General features: G+C 27.5%; 1 protein-coding gene across 1 annotated transcript in view; it reads right to left on the bottom strand.

Annotated features, from left to right (window-relative positions):
• The window catches only part of LOC111633850 (oxysterol-binding protein-related protein 9-like), an 88,102-nt gene that overhangs the window by 52,502 nt on the left and 13,415 nt on the right, over window positions 1-22,185 (bottom strand). The window contains exons 2-10 of the mRNA XM_023378486.1: window positions 21,238-21,288; window positions 13,431-13,509; window positions 11,675-11,760; window positions 11,032-11,130; window positions 10,749-10,826; window positions 5,305-5,355; window positions 3,321-3,423; window positions 3,084-3,251; window positions 2,824-2,968 (exon numbers count right to left, since the gene is read on the bottom strand). Coding sequence (XP_023234254.1) covers window positions 2,824-2,968; window positions 3,084-3,251; window positions 3,321-3,423; window positions 5,305-5,355; window positions 10,749-10,826; window positions 11,032-11,130; window positions 11,675-11,760; window positions 13,431-13,509; window positions 21,238-21,288 — 860 coding nt within the window. The remainder of the gene's footprint in view (window positions 1-2,823; window positions 2,969-3,083; window positions 3,252-3,320; window positions 3,424-5,304; window positions 5,356-10,748; window positions 10,827-11,031; window positions 11,131-11,674; window positions 11,761-13,430; window positions 13,510-21,237; window positions 21,289-22,185) is intronic.

The raw sequence follows: 22,185 nt of genomic DNA, 5'->3' as shown, positions 1-22,185 counted from the left end.
TATAAAAAAAAAAAAGCTCTCTTCAAAATTAAGTTTTCACATTAGAATTACTCCTGGAATTAGTTCACCAACATTATTACAAAGGCAAACTTTAGTTGGAGTCTAATTTTTGAGAATAGTAAGAACTGTTGAGATTATCGTTCTAAGTTTAAACTGTTATAGTTGTTTAGATATATTCAGTTGGACCAAGAAAAAGTAAATAAATCAGTATTTCACCTGTGATATTCAGAAGGTTTAGTACATGCTCATTATACTTTATTGTGATCTTTATTATGACACATCAACATTACTAAAAAATCAAACTGAATAAGTTCCAAATTAAATACAAAAATTAAATATTCTTTTGTATCTAAATTTGTGTTCATTCTGCAAAGATCCTAAAAATTCTGACTAACTTTTTTCTAAACTGTGCAATGTTTCAAAAGCAGAAAAAAATTATTACTTGGAGAAGAATTATTTAAGACTCAAGAGTAAAATTATTCATTATATTTTATTAATTTATTTTAATTTTCAAATAAAATATGCAGAAAAAATTGTATTATACATACTCAAATTTAGTAATTTCCATCATTCTAGTCTAAAAAATAACATGTTATTTCTGAAGCCTCCATGCCTCAATTTTTATATATACACACACACACACACATGTACGTATGCATTACTAAAACTGATAGTAGAATATTGATTTCACTTAAAATATTGTAGAAAAATGCCAAAAATAATTATAGAGAAAAATATATTTATATATAATATATATGTTTTGCAATGTGTGTAGATGTTTAAAAAAATTATATATATATATATNATCCGACTTCTTGTGCCATCAGAAGGCCTTTTAAACAATATATATATAATTTTTTTAAACAACTACACAGATTGTAAAACATATTTTTGCCACTACTATATTTAATCTTATACCAAATCAAACGATTGCCATAATCAATCTAGATTAATTACAGCAATCGTTTGGTTTAGTATTAATATATCAGGCTTTAGGATGTTTACTCTTATACTTCAAACTATTAAAAACAGAATAAAATTTATATTGTAAACTACTTTCTGCTTAAAAATTATACAATTTCAAAAAATGTTTTTAAATCTGCAAAAAGATTTTTAATTCTAACTTTAATTTTAAAAATATATTAAATTCAAAAGTTAGAGATTTATGTTAAAAACAAAATACCAGAAATTCATAGTTTAATAGATTTTTATACAATGAAAAATTAGTTAATTGAAAATTCTACAAAGATTTTATCATCACATCAGAAACGTGTTACATGCTGAAGTGAATTTTATAAATATTAAATCAAAAAAATTAAAACCAAAAACCTTTCACTAAACCAAATCATTATTTAATCTTAGAATCAGTTTAAGATCACAGACATTTATCATAAGGTGATTCTCTCACTAAGAAACTCAAACATTTCTCAATAACTCATGTACAAAATTGTTTGGATGCTAAATGAGGCAATTTTCAATATCTGCTTTAGAAAGACCTTGTTTTGCAAGAAGGTAAGTGCATATAAATTTTATAGGAAGCTATAATATAATATAATAATATATAATATAAGTTATTGATGAACGTTTGGGTTTCCTAATAAGAGAATCACCCTGTAGTTAAATATTTTAACCATTAATAAATTACATACATCTTTTAATTAATATAAATCGTATATCAATAAAGATGTTCACTGCATTAAAATAATATGTTATTTAAACTTAGAAAAATTTGAAATACAGTGAACCTCGATTATCCGGACCTCTATTATCTGGATTTTTGATTATCTGGATTGTTCAAATAAACAAAAATTTTACGAATTTGCTGATTTGCACTTGGTGAATTACGATACTGTTTATGTATGTGATGGAATGCATAACTTTTTTTGTTTCAACAACGTCTCACCCAGCACAGTGGTCGTAAACTCTTAAATATATTTTGCGTCATAATAAAAATATAACTTGACATACGCATTTATAAATAATTTATATTCAAATTACATCATTTCTATGACCAAGGGCGGCATATGGGCAACGTGGGCCCTCACCAATGCCTTGCGGTCCGACGGGTCTCGTGCCTTGAAGGTTTATGCATCACTTAAAAGCCGCGAACGCAACGAAAAAGTTTTACTCGTCATAAAACGATAAATAGTTTGTCAAATTTTTATTCATAAAAATGCAGTTTCAACTGCTTTTTATTTTATAAAATCCGACTTCTTGTGCCATCAGAGGGCCTTTTAAACAATAGGTAGTCTGTTAGCGTTGGTCAGTAGTAGTCCAAATTCAATACAAATGTTTGTTTCTTGAAAATTTGATCACGATTTAAATACAGTATTTATTTTTAATATTACTGATATGTCATCAAAAAGAAAACATGTTGTATTATCATTAAAAGACAAATTAAAGTATTTGTTTCAATTATCCAAATTTTTCCTTATCCGGACTACCTTCATCCCCAATTAGTCCAGATAATCGAGGTTCTACTGTACTTTAAAAATTTGCTTATTAATCAAAGTATTTTACTCATAATGAATTCTTTTTATCTATAATGAATAAATAACATAATTTTAAAATAAAATAATTGAAATTATTAAATAATATTTACAATAATTCTTCAATAAGAATTATTTTCTGATATCATAAATGCATACTGATTAAATTTTAAAATAAAATAATTACAACTAAATAGGTTTAATTGTATTAAAAAATAATCAGAACAATACTATCACGAAAATTATTACCAATAAGTTTTAGTTAATATATATATTTTATTAATAGTACAAGCTACAGAACAAGCTTACAATTCAGTAAAACATAAATATTTACTTTGGACTTTGTAAAGATGTTCCAGCATCTTCAGTGGCATCAAAGTAGTCATCATCATCACTACTTGAGTAAGATGTTTCAGGTACAAAGAGTGTCAGATGTGTAGCAGGAGCAGTTGTGACATGAGGTAATTTTTCTTGCACTTCTGAAATTTTATAAAATTCCAATCTGTTATATGTAAGATTTTTATGTAATTAGTAATTTAACTAATTAATAAAAATTTATTAATCATGCAAATTAAAATCTTTATGTTAATTTACCCTGTACAGTTGCAGGAATAGAATCTTTGCTACAATTAAGAGAAGAAGGAACTGAGGCACTTCTTGTTCCTTCATTTCCTAATGTATCTTCTAAACATTCAGTTGCACAATCAATACCAGTTATTGCTGTTTCACTGACAAATTTTTGTGCAGCAATTAAACTATCTACTAAAATAATAATTTTTATTCGACTTTAAATCATTAACATTTTAATGTATGTTAGTAATTAAACATTACCATTTGCTTTTGACAATATGGATGGAGGTGCTAAATGATTGGAAGGAGCTTTTTCTGGTCCTGTATAAGAATGGTAAACACCATTCACAGGATGCGTTGTATTCTAAAAAAAATTAGTCAATTATTTATATAATTTAATAAAAAAATTTCAATAATAATACTGCTTAATAAAACATTTGGTTCAATAGAACAATGACCACACTTTATAATTTTCAGCCATGCAAGCAACTTCAACAGCTATTCTTAATAACTAGCAAACCATCTCCCACCAAATGTTATGTAAATATACTTTATGTAAATTTTAAGCACACATTGAATGAGCAAATACTTTCATGTCATTGTGACTATTCAAAATAACAATAAACTGGAATTCTGTAATGGAATCTCAACTAACAGAAATGACTCACAATACAAAAAATAAAAATTTTATAGATATTATATTATCAATTACTATAATGGTTTATTATTTTTATCACTATGTTGTTTGTAATTTACACATGCTAAAAACTATTAATATTTTATTAGTCAATTTGTAAGCATACTGCAACTGTCTCAAATGTATATTTGTTAGCTGCTTATGCAAATTACAGTTGTGGTTACTTATTGTATAATTTGCTAGCAAAATGCTAGCAGTTGTATCAACTGTAAAATATGATTGCATTTCAAAGAAAACATCTACATTCAGAATGTAAAACAGTGCATATTCATTTTTCTTGAATATTGATTTAAATATGTATATAAAATATATGTAAGTAGTTTAATAAACTAAATAATTATTTCAGAATTCTTAAAAATAATTTACAGGAAATTATAAATATTTCATCTAAATCATTACTTTTGATGTATTCTAGTTTACATTATTTTTTGCTCATCAAAACTTTGCTATCCTAACAAAGTATATTTTTAATGTATTCCCTAATAATTCAGACATTTTGTAAAAAATGTTTTATTAAAACAAACTAATAATAATCATAATATTTATTATGAACATAATAAAATCCACTAGTATGTTATTGAATGCTTCTGTATGGATAAAATAAAAATGACATAAAAAAATAATTATTAAACTTAAAAACTAATCTTTTACATATGGTAAACAGTTGAAAGTATAACATGGTAAATGAAAAGTACTTTGACCTGGAAGAGAACAACAGGCTGAACAAAGGATGATAAGTGAGCTTATGATAGAAATAAAAAGCACATGTATAAAAATTTCAATAGAAAAAAATTCATATGTAATATTAAATATGTTATAATACATGGAATCATCATATATCTCATAATAAGCCATATTGCCAACTTGAATTTTGTTTCTTTTAGGTTGCTAAATCCTTTGTAACTTCATAAATGTGAAATAAAGTCCATGAAAAATCAAAGATTTAAACTGAATTTGAACTTCTACTTTGATAGTAACCATTCATAAAGGATTCGCCTAAGATATTTTCCTTTCCTTCAATTGCATCTTTGTTTGGATGAGCAATTTGAGATTACAGTTTAAGGACTTAAAGCAAAGAATAAATGTCCAAGATCTGAAATTTATTGGACCTTTTTAATATTAATAACCAATAACTTCAGAAAGAATCTAAAAGTTTTGTCTAATTTTATGTGATATAAGAGAATAATAAACTACAATTAAAGCAAAATGTGCACTTGTCTGTTAAAATAAATACTCTTAATTTATACGCTTGTAAAATAGAAAATGTATAATAAAACCTTATATAATAGTGCTTTGTGTGAATTACCATCGTACTGTACAGTATTATTGTTTGAGCTAAATTGTTTGAGCCAAATAATATTTAAATTTATTTATTTTATATTTATCATACACACACATTCACCAAAAATGAAAATTATACTAATAATACTTTATTTTAAATCTTTTCATTTGTTTCATACATTTAATACATAACTGGATAGTCAGAGTTGAATGAATACTTAATTATTTCAAATGATTACAAAAAAATTAATTGCATTTATTGCTTACCTTGGCAATTTGTAAAAGTACAATTGAATGTTTAATAGTTTCTAACATTGCCTGAAATAAGAATTTCAAAAAATTATAAATTAGTTAAATATATTATCAAATTTAAATTAACACAAAACAAATATCCAAAACCTGCTTTATTAGACAACCAACAAAATATATGTTATATATTGTTTTAACATCCCAAGTACTTTTAAGCCACCTTGCTCATTAGTAATGATTAGACACTAGATACCCCTAAAAGCCAGGAGGACCTTCTAAAGTATTTGGGACTTGTTTTTGATAATCATATTCATTTATTTTGTGTTGATTCTTTAATAAAACATGTTTTGAGTATCACAATTTAATAGTTGTCAAAATATAATCTTTATTTACTAAAATATGTTAAATAATGATACATTCAGCCATGGTCATGTTTGGAAATGTTAATTTGAATAAGTTTTAATACTTTTGTTGTCACTCTAAACAAATATTAATTGTTAAATAAAACTGAATTAAAAACATCTCAGAATAAGAAAAGATAATATCTGTTGGTGACGAAATGTATGTACATTACAATAATGATAATACTGCGTCATTCCATGTTTCCAAACTTTTAGCCATGACCACATGTATTGTTTATATGATTTAGTGTTTATTACTACTATGTAATATGCCAAGTAACTGCCAGATTAAATCAAACTACTTCACCATTATTATTTGTAATTAATTTCTAAATAATTGTCACTAAAGGCAAGCATTAGGTGCCATCTCTTACTAAATTTAATAATTATAATTAAATTAATATTTATTAAATAATTTAGAATACTCTGGAAGAAATTGTGGATGGTTATATCTAATATTAAATATGTCTGGAAGCAAAGAGTCAGATGAAGATCTGCATAGAGTAGCATGCAATGCATCCACATATTAAGAAGGAATTTGCAGGTTCAAGTCCCACTCCAGGCAGATTCTTTTCTTCCAGAATATTCTAATTTATGTAATAAANCCAGATAAAATCAAACTACTTCACCATTATTATTTGTAATTAATTTCTAAATAATTGTCACTAAAGGCAAGCATTAGGTGCCATCTCTTACTAAATTTAATAATTATGATTAAATTAATAAATAATTTAGAATATTCTGGAAAAAAGACTCAGCCCAGAGTAGAACTCGAACCCACAGCTTCCACTTACCATGCAGATGCATGGCCAGTTATGCTAACCAGATTAAAAATAATAGTAGTGAAGTAGCCCAATTTAATCTGGCAGTCATTTGGCATTTTACTAATATATCGAGTTTCAGGATGCTTATATTTATTACTATGGTAGTGTTGGTGGATTATATCCTTCTCAGCTTATATACTAATGCCTAATCCTAAACTAGACTAAGGTCAAAGCATAGCAATAGAACAACCTAATACTTTATTTACATGCTGTTCGTGTTTAAGAATTTGCTATGTGACATGTGGTCACTACCATACATTTAGTATGGTAGTCTTCTGTTGTGTGATGTGTGTGCTGTCATGAAGTCCTAATGTTTATAGACTTCTATGTTATGTATGTTGTATGACATCTGTGTAAGAAAAGACTATAGGCACAATGAGAACCAACCTTATCCATTTTCCACAGCCTTTATTTCATGGATAAGTTCTGAAGAATATACTAGTTTTTCACTACATTTTATATGTTGTGGGATTTGGAATAGCTATGTCTATAATGAATGTGAATTTGTTTTGGTTATCAATGAACATGTCTAGTCTGTTGTGATGGATTGTTCTATCTGTGATTATAGCTCAGGGTAATTTTGTGTGTGTGTGTATTTTTTTATGACCATCTGTGGTGTGTATTTATAGTATGGTTCTTGAGTATGTAATAATTTGTTTGTGTTTGTGTGCAAGCTTTTGTTGTATTATATTTGCTACTTGGTTATGTTAATGTAAGTAATGTATTTTTGTTAAAAGCTTGCAACCCAAAGTGATGTGTTGTATAACTGTAAGCATGCTGTAGCATTCCTACAAGTGTAAACTGTGAGTGTTGTCTTTTAAATTGTGCCTCCTATAGTTTCTTGTATTTATGACCTGGTCTTTTATGGCAATCATGAACCTTTCTGTCTCTCCAACAAGACAACTGTAATTCAGCCAACAACAGTATGATACAGTTCTATCAACATAATTCTGGCTAAGATTGTTAAGGTGCTTACCATGGAACTCCTTTCAAGCCTAGAACTGTCTGATTTATATGTGAATTTTGTGTATTTGTAAATCCAGGTGAATATTGCTTAAGTTTAACAGTAAACTGTTTTTGTTTCAGGAATTAATTGTGTTGTTTCTTGTTTTCTGTATAAAAACTATTGCAATATTTCTATTTTCTATTTGTTTGTAGTGAAGATTTATATCTGTAAGACTCTGTTCTCCCTCTTTACAAAGAATAGTCAGCCTTTCTACAGAGGACTTAAAATGGTGTTTGTATTTTTCTTTGGAATTTCATTTGTATATATGTGTCCAATGTGCAACTCCAAATGAATATGTCACTACCAGGACAATGTATATGTTTATTGCTTTAAATGTATGTTTTGCACTCAGCTACATTGTTAGTATTAAATTTAATCTGCTATTGTATTTTGTTAGTGTTTGTTCATTTGTGTGTGTTCTGTGAGTTTGTCTATTGAAATTCTAAATAGTTATAGATTGCCCTCATTCATGGATACATCATCATCTCCATTACTGAGTACAAAATCATCTTTCTTCAGGATTCATTTTACTTTTGTCTAGGCCAAACTCCATTTGAATGTTGATGGACTAAGTATGTGTAACTTCTAAGAGATTATTTAGTTGTGCATGTAGAGATGCATAAACTTTCATTGTCCAAGTACGAGATGAGAATATGTATTGTGCTGTTATACATCAACCAAAGCTGAATATTATCGGGCTAGAAACTATAATACTAATAATTTAATAGACAATTTGGCATTAGAGTTAGGCATTAGGAACCATCTCTTGATAAATTTAATAATTATAATTTAATGAAATTTAAATAATAATTTTAGAATTACTGGAAGAAAAGAATTGGCCTGAAGTGGGACTTGAACCCGCAACTCCTGCTTACCGTGCAGATGTGTTACCAATTACGCTACCTGGACCTTCAGTCCAATCTTCTCTTCCAGCATATATAAGCTAACGATATAACCATCAATGGTTATTACAATGCCGGTTGGGGACGCATTCAGCGCCTAAGACATGCAAACAACTCCCAAGGCACTCAACCAGCTATCACAAACCCCGGCAAGGTTTATATAAATAATCAAATATCCTTACTATACCCAATATGTTTAAAGCTATACAGTAGACCCCCCTATAACACCGTAGATTATTCTGTTTTATATGAATTCCATGTTGTACGAGTCACTTAGATTTTACAAATACATGTGCCGGGCTGTGAACGGCTCACGTATATGTAAAATCTAAGTGACTCGTACAACATGGAATTCATATAAAACGGAATAATCAACAGTGTTATAGAGGGGTCGACTGTACATTAACCAAAGCCTAATATTATAAACTGAATTTTTTTTTCTTCCAGTAATTCTAAAATTATTATTTAAATTTAATTAAATTAAAATTATTAAATTTATCAAGAGATAGCACCTAACTCTAATGCCAAATTGTCTATTAAACTATTAGTATTATAGCCATTTTTAGCCCAATAATATTCAGTTTTGGTTGATGTATGTATAGCTTTAAATGTATTGGGTGTAGAGTAAGGACGTTTGATTATGTATTGTGCTGTTCTGTTGTGTTTAATATTGTATCCATATTAGATGTTGTTTAACCTATTAAATAGGGGGTTCAAGGTCAGACAAAACCAGAGTGATTTAATGAACCTTCCTGGAAAATACCTTGCCTTACGTGTATTTGATTTGTTTTGATGCATGTCGTAAAGTCTGAAATCTGTTGTTGTTCTCCAGTGTTGCAATGTATTTTTTTAAAAATTTAATAAGTATTGGATATGTTGTACAGATGTAATGTATGCAATAATTGTGAATAAAGAATGCTTCAAATACCTTCTGTAATCTAGGTAAGCTATGAGTAAGTTTTTGAGTTGTTTGTGTGCTTGGTGTAGAATGACTGAATCTATAATTAAATGTTCTTTGCATCTTGTGAAGTTACAACAGCCTTTTTGTTTACTCTGTGATTATTATTATTAAAAGATAAAGCAATCTATTAAAAATCTATGGTTCTCAAACACTTCATTTAATGTTTAGCTCACACTATGTGCATGCTAGCTAACATGAGATAATGTAAACTGGAATGTTAAGTAAAGTGAATGAACTTTATGAATATACTTTTTTAATTAATGCTTGCAATAATATATTTCAGTAATGTTATTGTACTAAGTAAACTGTTCCCAAATACCCCAAAGCTACCATTAATACATAGTAGAATTCTTCTTTTAAAACTGTGATTTATTACAACAGCATTTTGAGAAGATAAAGAAATACCTTCAAAATTTAATTCAACCAAATTTGAAGTCATATCACAAGCACAATCTTTATTATAAACAAATCTATTAAAACAAATTTTCTACCATTTGAACTACCTTTAGCATTTTTATCTGAATAAATTTTTGAACTAAAAGATAGAGAAAGATATGCATCCAGTTTGGAGATTCTGAAGATGATTCAGTCAAATCAAAATCTGAAAATAATACTGTCTGCAGATCTGTTGAAAACTTTCAGGCAAGATTTTATTGAAAAATCATGGCTAGAATTCTGTGGGATGTACCAGTACCACAATGATGAAAGATGACCCAATCAATGATATCAATCCATTTAAAATAAAAGTTGTAAAGATGAATGACCCAATCAATGATAACAATCCATTTAAAATAAAAGTTATAAAGATGAAGTTTGCACCAGTAATATCAACAAAAACTATATTTACTAAATGTAAAGAAAACATTTAGTAAATGTAAAACTCTTCTACATGAGAATAAATAATCTTTTCAAGTTAAAAATTTAAGAAAAATTTATATAGCTTATTGCATCATGTGATTTTAAAAGTGCTCTGATTGTGAATAAAAAAATTTAATGTACATAGCTGGTTCTATAATAGTTTTATAGTGCCTTACATTTCACCTCTTTCAGGTGTTTTCATGTCTGTTTTCTGTCTAATTTTTTACATTTTTTTGGGGTATAAAGTACCAAGCATTTGTAATCAAATTTTATGTAAAGACCTTTTATATTCAATACATTTCTTAAATATTTATCTGAAACTAAACAAAATTTATTAATTTTTAAAATAAATATTTCAAAAGTTAATAAATATCTGAAAGATAAACTCATTACCAAAGTATTTGAACATATTAAAAATATATATTAATATGCTAATTATCATATATAGCATACAATACAATATAACTAAAAGAAATAAGTTTTGATGTGCTAGAAAAATATTATACTTGCATTAGCTTTATCTCTCACATTAGATAGTTGAGCTTTTTCTACTTCATCAGTACTATTTTCTATTCTTAAATCAAGTTCCTAAAATAAAACATTTTTAATAATTATTTTTGACAATTTGTCAAATTTAAATACAATATATTATTTAGCTTTTCAAAAAATCCTTTTAACCAACTTCTATAATTTTGGCAAAACTGATGTTAAAGAATTAACAACTTTGATAAATTTTAAAATATTTGGTTAAAAATTTTGCATTTTTTTTCTCCGCAACTAAAAATAATCTTACCTTGACTTGATCAATCAAAATTTGAAGATAAGCATCGGACTCCATTAACTTTTTATCAAAATCTTGTAATGTTGAAGATGAATGTAGCTCATCCCATTTCTAAATTCAAATAAAAATGTAATGTAAATGATTATAATTATTATTATATAATTCTGTAACTCATTAAGATAAAAACTAAGATGTTATTGTCCATAAGTTAGATATGAGAAATATAATATTAATAGTTAGAAATGGGAATGTATGATTCATACTTCTAATAATTTTTAATTTAATATAAAAAAACATAAATAAAGATTTAGTATCTGATTAGCAGAATTATCTAATCTTTATGCAGTTTATAATGCTTGATTCAGCTATTATGTACAGTACATATATATATATTATATTTTATCATCAAATTCTTAAAATTAAAATAATAGAATAATAAATATCAATTTTAAGAACACTTATTCTTAGGTCTAGCACAATTCTAATAAGAAACTTATCTCAAACTGATAATTTTTGCATCTATCCTTTACTTTTTAAAGTATATCATGTAAGTCTGTGTAATAATTATTCAATATCTTTTTTTAATGTTTCATTCAAATTACTTTTATTCTATATAATATGTTTAATTTTTTAAATTATGAAAAGTAACACAAACCTTATGATATAAGCCACTGTGCGAGTGTCTTAAAATAGTTTCCTCTAAAGACCTAACCCAACGTTCTCGCTCTTCTTCATCTCTAGCTAAATAACAATTACAAAAGTATTAATTAATTAAAAGTAAGTTATAACTCTAATTTAATTGTTTCCTTTGCTTTTATTTCATATTTTATTTATCAGAAATTACTCTAAATTGCTCGTCAAAGCTCAATACAAAATATTAGCATAAAAAAATTGCATTAATTTAATTTATTGAAATAATATTTATATTCATTTAATATTCAATTTAAATAATTTGAGACAGCATTATACAAGGGAAAGTCAATTAATAAGTATAATGTAATAACTGCCATTAAATTGGAATGTAAGAAAATCTGATAATTTGCAAACCATAATGGTTCATGCTACATGCATTGAGCAGCCATAATGGTAACACTGTCACATTAATCTGGCAGTATAATTCTAAAATAGCTGCACCACTGAAGAGCAGTGTAGTATAGGTCATTTTTTGAATTTTTTTGAATGCTGAGGGGAGCAAAACCATCCAGAATTTATTGCTGAATGATAGATCAGTACAGTGAAGATTGTCTTAGTCAAGTGGCTACAAATCATTAAGTACAAAGACTCAATTGGTTGCACATCAGTAATTACAATGAATGGAGCAACAATGTGAATGATATCTGTTCCAGATGCCCAACCACTGTGGCAACTGATATAGTGAAAGAGGCAATTAATCAGAGAATCTGTAAGTTCAATTCACAATACTGCTGACAAGTTTAACATGAGTCATAGATCGGCTTTATAGTTTTATAGTAATGAGATGGAATACCATAAAGTTTGTAATAGGTGGGTTCAGACAACTTACACCATAAAATATTTGAGATTTGAGATATTAGAGCATCCACCATATAACCTTGACTTGGCTCCTTTGAACTTTTACTTGTTTGAATTCCTAAAATACTACCCACATGTGGTAAAAAATTTTCAAATGTTAAAGAGACACAGGAGGCTGTGTACCTGCTGAGAGCTCAACTGAAATAAATTTTTACAGGTAAGACTTCCAAAAGTTGTAAATTAGTGAATCATATGCATATACAAGGGAAACTACATAAAAAAATAGATATTGTTTTATTCCCACCATATTATTTTGTAACACTGTCATAAAAAAATTATATTTATTTATTGACCTTCTCTAATAAATGACATATATTAACTTATTATTTAAGTAGATTTTATCTAATATATAATATAAGTTTTGCTAAGAGCAAAGGTATGAATAAAAAAATAGAGAGCATATCAAATATTAAATGTTCTCAATATCTAATTAATGTAATTATCATTATCAAAATTGCTATTTAAATCATTAGTATAGCATTAATATTTTTAACTCTCAGCACCATATTTGCACTTGCATGGTGCTGAGAGTTAAAGATTAATCATAGTTCCAGTTATTTGTTCATCATTTACAGCAATAATGTTTAAATTGTTTTCATTAATCAATTTTTAAAATAACAATAGTTACGAGGTGGAATTTTAAAATATCAAATTGCAAATCAAGTAGGAAATGATGTATTAAAAGTGAACAACTTTGAATGATTTCTGATATATGGTGCTAAACAATGAAGTTCTTACTATAATTATATCTAACTTCAAATGATAACATATTCACAGTTCACATCTTTTAAATAAAAACATAACTTTAGTGAACCAATTATGTAATTAAATTGATTTTAAAAATGATATTTAAATTTTACCTTGAAAGTGAAAAATTTTTCCATCAACTGTTATTGTAAAAGTACTATCATCTTCATCATCAATTCCAATTACAGCTCCCTTGAATAAAATATTCAAAACTTTTATATAAGCGAATTATTAAATATTTACAACACCAAGACAATTAAGTTATATATATATAGAAAGAAGTGAAGACAAAAGAATATTAAAAGAAGAATATTAAAGGTTGAAAGAATTAAATTAAAAGATTGAAAGAAGAATATTAAATATAAAGAAGTGAATATTTATATATTCACTTCTTTATTCAATAAACATCTATTTCAATTGCAGAATATTTTGTTATACCTAACTCTAAAGAATACAAATTTTGATTTTGTTCAATGTACAGTCAACCCCCCTATAACACAGGTTCCTATAGTTAGGATTCCTATATCATGGCAAAAAAATTGCGATAGTATTCTTACAAACATGCTAAAAACACTCCTATAATTCAGTACAATTGCAAATGTATTCATATAAACACGCTAAAAGAGACTCATATAACACAGTAAAACGTCATCTCCGACTCATGTCGCGACAGGATTGACCGAATCTAGACCAATAGCGAATATTGTACAAACCGTTGAGTTTAAACGAGCAGTGGACCTACTAAAAATCATTTATTATTTAACGCCCATAAAAATTATATTTATATTAATGATGTCACCAAAGTTCAGCAAATTTTTTGCAAAAAAAATAATTTATCAGGAAACACGTGCCCACCGTTCGATGCGCCACTCCAGGACGAAACAAGCTTAAGCAATAGCGTTGTCAAACGGTAAACACTCACTTGTCAGTAAGTAATCCTACAATTTTTTGTTTATAACATAGTTTATATGGATTATTCCCAAAAAATTATACATGTTTTGGAAATGTTGAGTCAAATTAGTCTAGAATCGATTATTTTAATGGAGAAACCTTTCAAACAGCCATAGTCCGTAAACTGCATGCGTGCCGGGCTGTGATTGGCTGGACTTGTAGAAAATGGATTCATAAAAACTGGAACATATCTACTGTGTTATAGGGGGAGTCAACTGTAATTTTGTTCAAATCTTATTAATTATGAATTAACAAGTACATTTATGTATTATTAATATGTGATACTTATCAGCTTATAATTAATAAAATTAATCTGGAAATCAATTATAAAAACATTAAGAATAATATGATACTTTCAGAAATACAAATATGCATATACTTGTATTATATAAATAACCTCTATTTAACTGGAGAAACAATAGACTTATTTAAAATACCCAAACTCCAGCAGTAACACGTAATATTAGCATGAGAACTAATGTTTTTGGAGTTCTTAAGCCTCATCTTCAGGTTCTGCAGTCATTTGAACAAAGAACAATTTTTTTGTTGGACAAATGATGATGTTTATATGGAATGTTTTTTTAAAAAGATGAACTTTACATGCTGTTTAAAATTAACACTTATGTGTTACTAATGTTTGGTTAGTGCTAATGATGTGTTTGCGGTGTGATATTAGGTTAGGCAACAAGGAAAGAAACGGCCATCAACTATAAAGACAGCAACTCAATGGCCCAGGTATGGAGAGCCTTATACGAGATATAAAAAATATCACACTGTAAACATGTCATTAGCACTAACCAAACAATAATAACATATAAGCACTAAATTTTAAACAGCACATAAAGTTCATCCTTTTAAAAAAGTATGATACAAATGGCATCCTATTTCCAACAAAAAAAAGTTGTTCTGCATTCGAATGACTGCAGAACCTAAAGATGGAGGCATAAGAACTCCAAGAACGTTAGTTATGATGCTAATATCACATTACTGTTGGAGTTTTTGAGTATTTTAAGTAAGTCTGTATATATTTGTATATATCTTTATATATTTATCAGTAAAAATGAAAAACTTCCAAATAATTTTATCTGCTTGTCTATAAATGATAAAGCAACATCTAGAAAATCTGTCAAAGACTGATGTCTCCTGAAAGACATTATATGTAAAAACTGATTCCTATTTAGATGATGGACATGGAAAGAAAGCCTGAAAAACTATATACAACCAGTCTATTGGTCAGAAATGAACCTGGGACCAACTAAGTGTTCAGAAGTTTTGTTTACTTGGCTTCTAGTGAGCCCAAAAATAAAATTCTTATATATAATTTTACCAATTTATATGTTGATAAACAAAATTGACATAAACATGAATAAATAATGAAGATCTTTTATTCAAACAATAATTTTGTTAATATAAACATTAACATTTTAATCAATAAAATTTTATTCTGAATTTTCCAATGGTTTAGCTGTTTTATATGTTGATTTAGTGAACGTCTCTTCAATCCGAAAAAATTCTTTCCGGTAGACTACCTCACAGCCAATTCAGGTTATAAACTCCTTTTATTGTTTTTTACAGATGCATTTTAAGCTAGGTTAATTTACTAGCTCCTCCTCAGTGAAACTCTTAAGCACTGAGGAGGAGCTAGTAAATTAACCTAGCTCGAAATGCATCATGAGTTCCATGAGTTTCACAAAAGTCATGGAACTCTTAAGCACTGAGGAGGAGCTAGTAAATTAACCTAGCTCGAAATGCATCTGTAAAAAACAATAAAAGGAGTTTATAACCTGAATTGGCTGTGAGGTAGTCTACCGGAAAGAATTTTTTTGGATTGAAGAGACATTCACTAAATCAATAAAATGTTATTATAAAAGACAAGTTTACAATCTTTACACATAAAGGTATTTACACAAACTGTTATATTTTAACAATAATAAAGTAAATATAGTAATAATAAAGCAACAATAATACATAATGTAATGACATTTTGAACATTTTTCACTTAAAAAACTACAAGTGCGAATGAATTCAATCCGAACGTATCACGAATTCGGACTCTCTTGAATAAAGACTGTTTCCATATTGCCATTTAGTTAACTTTATAAACATCTTATTCTTAAATATTTTTTTTTATAATTAATCATTGTATTTACGGAAAAATTAATTTTGATTATTTGTAATCACTTCCACCATGAGTATTTAGCATTTAGTTGTATTTATACAGTAAAAAAAATTAGAAAATTTAGTTTTGAATAATATAAAATAAATAATAATTTAAATAATATGTTAATAATAATTAATTTAAAATTGTATTTATAAAATATAAAATATATTTTTAATTAATGACGAATTTATTTAATAAGAATTTTCCAGAGGGCTCTTTAGTTGATGTCATTTTCAATATGAGAAATGTGATCGATTTCAGATGCCTGAGATTTAATGGACTTTTTTGCTATGTTTATTAAAATTAAATTGTAATGAATGGGTGTTATTATGAGTTCTAGTAAGTTAATTTCATATAACAATTTTTAAAAATAAAAAAAATGTCATTAATAAATGAAGACTTAAAAAGTTATGAAATTAAAAGTAAATAAATTTTAAATCGGCAATGTGATGACGAAAACAATATTAAATTAAGCTTAAACTTCAAGCAATTTAATTAACAGTTATTACAAGATATGAGTTTTGTAATAAAAGTTATTACAAAAGATAGTTAAATAAACACAATAAATAATTGTAATGGTGATTTAACTATAGTTAAAAAAAATGATTATGTGTTATATAATTCAAAAATATACTAAAATTGTAGAGCGAGAACATAACAACATTGGTATCTTTTGATAGTCTATGCCACAATGTACAGTACATTTGAATTTACATAAATTATTTGATTTGATCTTATTATCTGACAATACAACTCAAAATTGGTTAGATTTTAATCTGTATGTTTTTGGATTTGCTAATTCTGATAATTTATTTGTTTCTCAAACAAATAAGTGTCGCAAATTACAACACTTGGCATTTTACCATATTTATTCAGTTGAAAATGTCCAGTCCCTACAGTAACCACCGGGCGGTGGACCGCAAGTCTGATTGAGAAACAAAAATTATACAACGCTGTTTCAAATTATAAGAAATTCTGATAATATTAAACAACTGATAACAATAACAGATTCTACTGAATTTTTGTCTTCTATGAAAATATGCAACAATCTTCTGATTGTGATGTGAAATATTATTGGTCTTTGCAATTTCTTGGTAAATGCATTTCAACTGTGTTATCTGCAGAGGTCAATAATAATGATGAAGTAAGTCTTCAAAAGGAACCTTCCCATATTATTTCTACTAAGAAATTCTAAGGATCATATTGAGGAACTTCATCTCTCGCGAGTTTACTCCATCCTGGTCATCGTACTGGCCTTGGATGGCAAATGGAATACGTTGGTGCCACAACATGTCTGTTCAAACAACATTTAAAAGAACATAACCTAAAAAAAAAGGGGGACATTACACAACTGTATTAGTCAGTCTGGCCACGGAATACCAAATCAAAACACACAGATGGAGCCTGATGTTTGCATGCAATCAGAGTGCAAACATCTTTCATACACCTTGAGAAGCTAGAGATATATAGGGCTTGTAAGAAAAATATGACCATAAATTACAAGGATAGCAACATCCTTAAGCATGTAGATCTGTATTTGAAGTCCAGCAATAAATACTACACATAACATCAACAACTAGTCAGATGATATTTCTTCCTTTAAATTACAATGTACAATTCATCTGTTTTTTTATCTGTACATGTTTTAACCTGATGATTACAGCTAAAGTTACTGAAAATGTTTGTTTTTCTCATCAGATAATTTTTCATTTTATGCTGGCATTTTGGTTATTTTTTTCTTATACTTGTAATATTTGTTTAGGCAATTTATTGCAAAAGTCTGCATTTGCATAAGTCTGCCAGCTTTTTAATGGATTGATACAAACTAGAGTGGAACAAAAGTGAGCATGTTGCTTAGTAAAGTGGTTTTAATACAACTGAATAATGAAACTAATGACATAACATTTTCAAATGAAATGACTATGTTGTTAGTTTGCTTATTCAGTTGTATCAAAGCTGCTTTACTAGGCAGTACATCCAATAAATATGAGTGAGATCTTGTTGCTTCCTTGATTATGATTGATCTGTCGGAGTATCTGACATTGAGAAGAAAACATCAACATTGACATTTTCTGCTCAATTCATAGATACAAGTGATGTTCAAAACTAAATGAATTTTATTCATATTTTTAAAAATAACTTTTTAACAAATGAAAAGTGCAGACTGATTTATCAGCAAAATGATTTATTAATTTTGTTAGGAGAATCCTGTTGAGAAGGAAAAAAATTCATTTTCAGTAATAAAAACAAAAACCACACATGTTCATTTTCAATATATGTTGATTTAATAGATGTAAGTTAATATGATGTAATTGACATATTATTTTGCTCTTTCTGTCTTGTAGGCACTAAGAGAACTTTTTTTTGAGCCTATCAATGGTTTGGCTATTATTATTTTGTGTATTTTTTTAATGTGCAGAATACATTGGTGTGAAAAAAATAATGTAATGCTCTCACATAATCTTTTAAGTAAATATAATTTTTTATAGTTAAAACAGTCATTAGTGCAGTGAACTATTAAATTATTTGAATTTACCATTGGTTGTGTCTTGTCAGACGTTTTGGCTGGATCTAAATATTTGTAAATAGTTTTTTCATGTATAAATTAGTTTGTATTCAATGCTATCACTTCTATTGTGCTTTCTGCTTTTTTTATTATTATTTGTAAAATATAAAGTCTTGAATAAAAGTTCTGTTTATTTTTATTTTTCAATTATTCTCTTAGCTTTTTCCTGTCTGAAAAGATTCAAGTCCAAAATATGAATCAAACAATAATTTAATGATTCATTATGATTCATTAAATTGATTCATTATACTGGCTACACCAAGATCATTCATTTTATTATTTTTAATAAATTGATGGGTCAAGTAGTATTAATAAGCCCTAAAATATAAATTTTAATGGTCTTTAAGTAGGAATATGTTAAATAAAGGTCAAATAATAGNCGATACAAGCCCTTTGAGTAATTTTATAAGATGGTAAAAATATTGTAAACGGGACTAAAAGTACCGTATAAGTGTGAAAATTAGATCATATGAAACTCATGGAACTCTTAAGCACTGAGGAGGAGCTAGTAAATTAACCTAGCTCGAAATGCATCTGTAAAAAACAATAAAAGGAGTTTATAACCTGAATTGGCTGTGAGGTAGTCTACCGGAAAGAATTTTTTTGGATTGAAGAGACATTCACTAAATCAATAAAATGTTATTATAAAAGAGTAATAAATTTGTTTATTATAATTATTTTATTCTTCATTGATTTTCATAAATTTAGAAATGATAATAACTACAAAAAAAGTACATTAAATAAAAAGTAATTCTTCTATTTAATGTGGAAAAAATGTTTTTGAGGCAATAATTCACAAATGAAGATAATTTTAAATGAAATATATGACAGAAATATTTTTAATATCAAATTTGAAAGAAATAATTAATTTATTAATAAGAAGCTAAAATTAGCAATATTTGCCAAATATAATCAGTCCCTTTTATAACCATTTAAAAGGGGTTTTTGGACGAATAAACCGAAATGTTATGTCCTTTGAATCCAATGCTCACCTGAGTTCAAGAATTACTTAGAAGACAATTAATTCTCAGATATTTTATTTAAATGCATTTCGGATCAGAATTCTTGCCGACCCTTGGATACAATCTGCAACAGAGCCTACATCAATATTTTGGACTCTTTGAAATCAATCACAGGAACCTTTATTAATATTTAATAACTTTTATTAATAAATCACAGGAAATTTATTAATATTTAATCATATATCCTTGTTTGTTTGGAAATTTACAGTGTTAACACATGAACTTGTATTTTGAATATGTCTAGTCTCTAAAACTTAATATGATCTTGTTTTAAATCCAAGCATACATAACTAATTGAAATAAAATTTAATAGTGCAAGTAAAATAGAATAAATACAGCCATAATACAATTTTTAAAAAAATAACAACAATCTGGATATAATTTTGATAATACGGATCTAAAATTTTACAAAATTATTTATAATTTATTACATTAAAAGATACTGTTGTCATTGTTGTTGTTGTTATTATTATTATTATTATTATAAAGATGTTAGGTAATTTGGATTAAAAGTTAAGCTGCCATCTTGTATTAAATTTAATATGTAATATTTTTATAATTAATTAGCCATATCATAAACCAATTAAAATCTGTTGGTATCATTTATTACTATACACCATGCTTAGTTTACATGCAATTATATAATTCCTACGACAATTAGTCTCAATTAAACTGTCATAAATTATACTCTTCCATTGAATTTAAGCCAACTGATATACTTGAAATAAAATACTAGGTGATTCAAAAGTCACAGAAATTTTAAAAAATTAATAACTCACAAACTATTTACAGTAAGATGATGCGGTTTACATAGTAATGCTTAGAAAGAAGCGGGATATTTTTAGGTGTAATAAAAATTTTAGTACAAAACAGTCACATTTCTTGCCATAGATGGCACTGTAGGAAACTGAAAGCATTTGTAATTTGTTAAAATAAGAATAAAAAACTACAAATATTCATAGTGTAAGTTCTAGTAATAACTACAGAAATTATATAATCTTATCAAGCACTATCTATGGCAAGAAATGTAACTATTTTGGTACTAAAATTTTTATTACACCTAAAAAATTCCACTTCTTTCTAAGCATTTCTGTGAAAACTGCATCATCTTACTGTAAATAGTTTGTGAGTTATTAACTTTTTAAAATTTGTGTGACTTTTGAATCACCCTGTATTTTGATTACATTAAAAATGACAAACTAAAAAATGTCACAACTTACTTTAAGTCTAACACATCCTCGTCTAGCACCACGAACCATCTTGTCTTTAGACTAAATTTTTAAAAAAATATATATTATCACGTAACAAAGAATTGAACGATTTACCTTATCGAAAGTTGACCGTAGGCATTGATCGATCGAATATTATAGGACGTTCAACTAAAAAAAGAGAATAAGATAATTTTTATATTCTAAATTTTTAAAAAAATATATTTTATCACGTAACAAAGAATTGAACGATTTACCNTATAACGTACTTAATCCGTTCCAGGTGCACGTCCGTTAAGTGAAAAGTCCGTTATACGAAATGCATTTTCCCATAGAAATACATGTTAAAACATATAATTTATTCCGCGGCATAAAATAACCATACTGTACTATAAAAAAAAATGAAAATAGAGCAGTCACCAATTATGCCGGGTAGTCAGATGTTGTGAGGAGGAGGTGGAGGAATGCTTTACACATTCATACAGATACAGACTTTACACATTGCAGTAAACAATAAAAAGAGACATTGCAGGTCTCTTTTTATTGTTTTTTAATCAGAGTCAGGTTCAGGAGAGGCTACCGGTGCTTGCAGGGTCATCTCCTCGTGTTCCATTCTTTGTTTTTTGGCAGCTGGCTTCTTGAAAAACATGTCCAAGGGTGGTCTGTTTCTCTCTCTTCTTCAACACCTGTCAGAAATGACGGGCAAGGGTGTCGTTGTAGAGATCATTGATCCTGTTGGCCTCAGCTCTGTTTGGATAATGAGTGTTGGTACACTCCTGAACCTCTTCCCATTTGACAAGGAAATTTTTGTCAACTTTCACTCCTTCTGATGATGTCTTGCTTTGTTTTAATTCAAATCACCTTTCTGTTTATTTAGAAGCCATGATTTTCACAACACTTGAATAAATGTAAATACCCTGCCCTGAGGCTTGCCTCCTTGTAATAAACAAGGAGGCAAGC

The sequence above is a fragment of the Centruroides sculpturatus genome, unplaced genomic scaffold (assembly GCF_000671375.1).
Source record: "Centruroides sculpturatus isolate CEXI.00-Female unplaced genomic scaffold, Cexi_2.0 scaffold690, whole genome shotgun sequence".
NCBI lineage: Eukaryota > Metazoa > Arthropoda > Arachnida > Scorpiones > Buthidae > Centruroides > Centruroides sculpturatus.
This window is presented reverse-complemented; position numbering and strand designations above follow the sequence as displayed.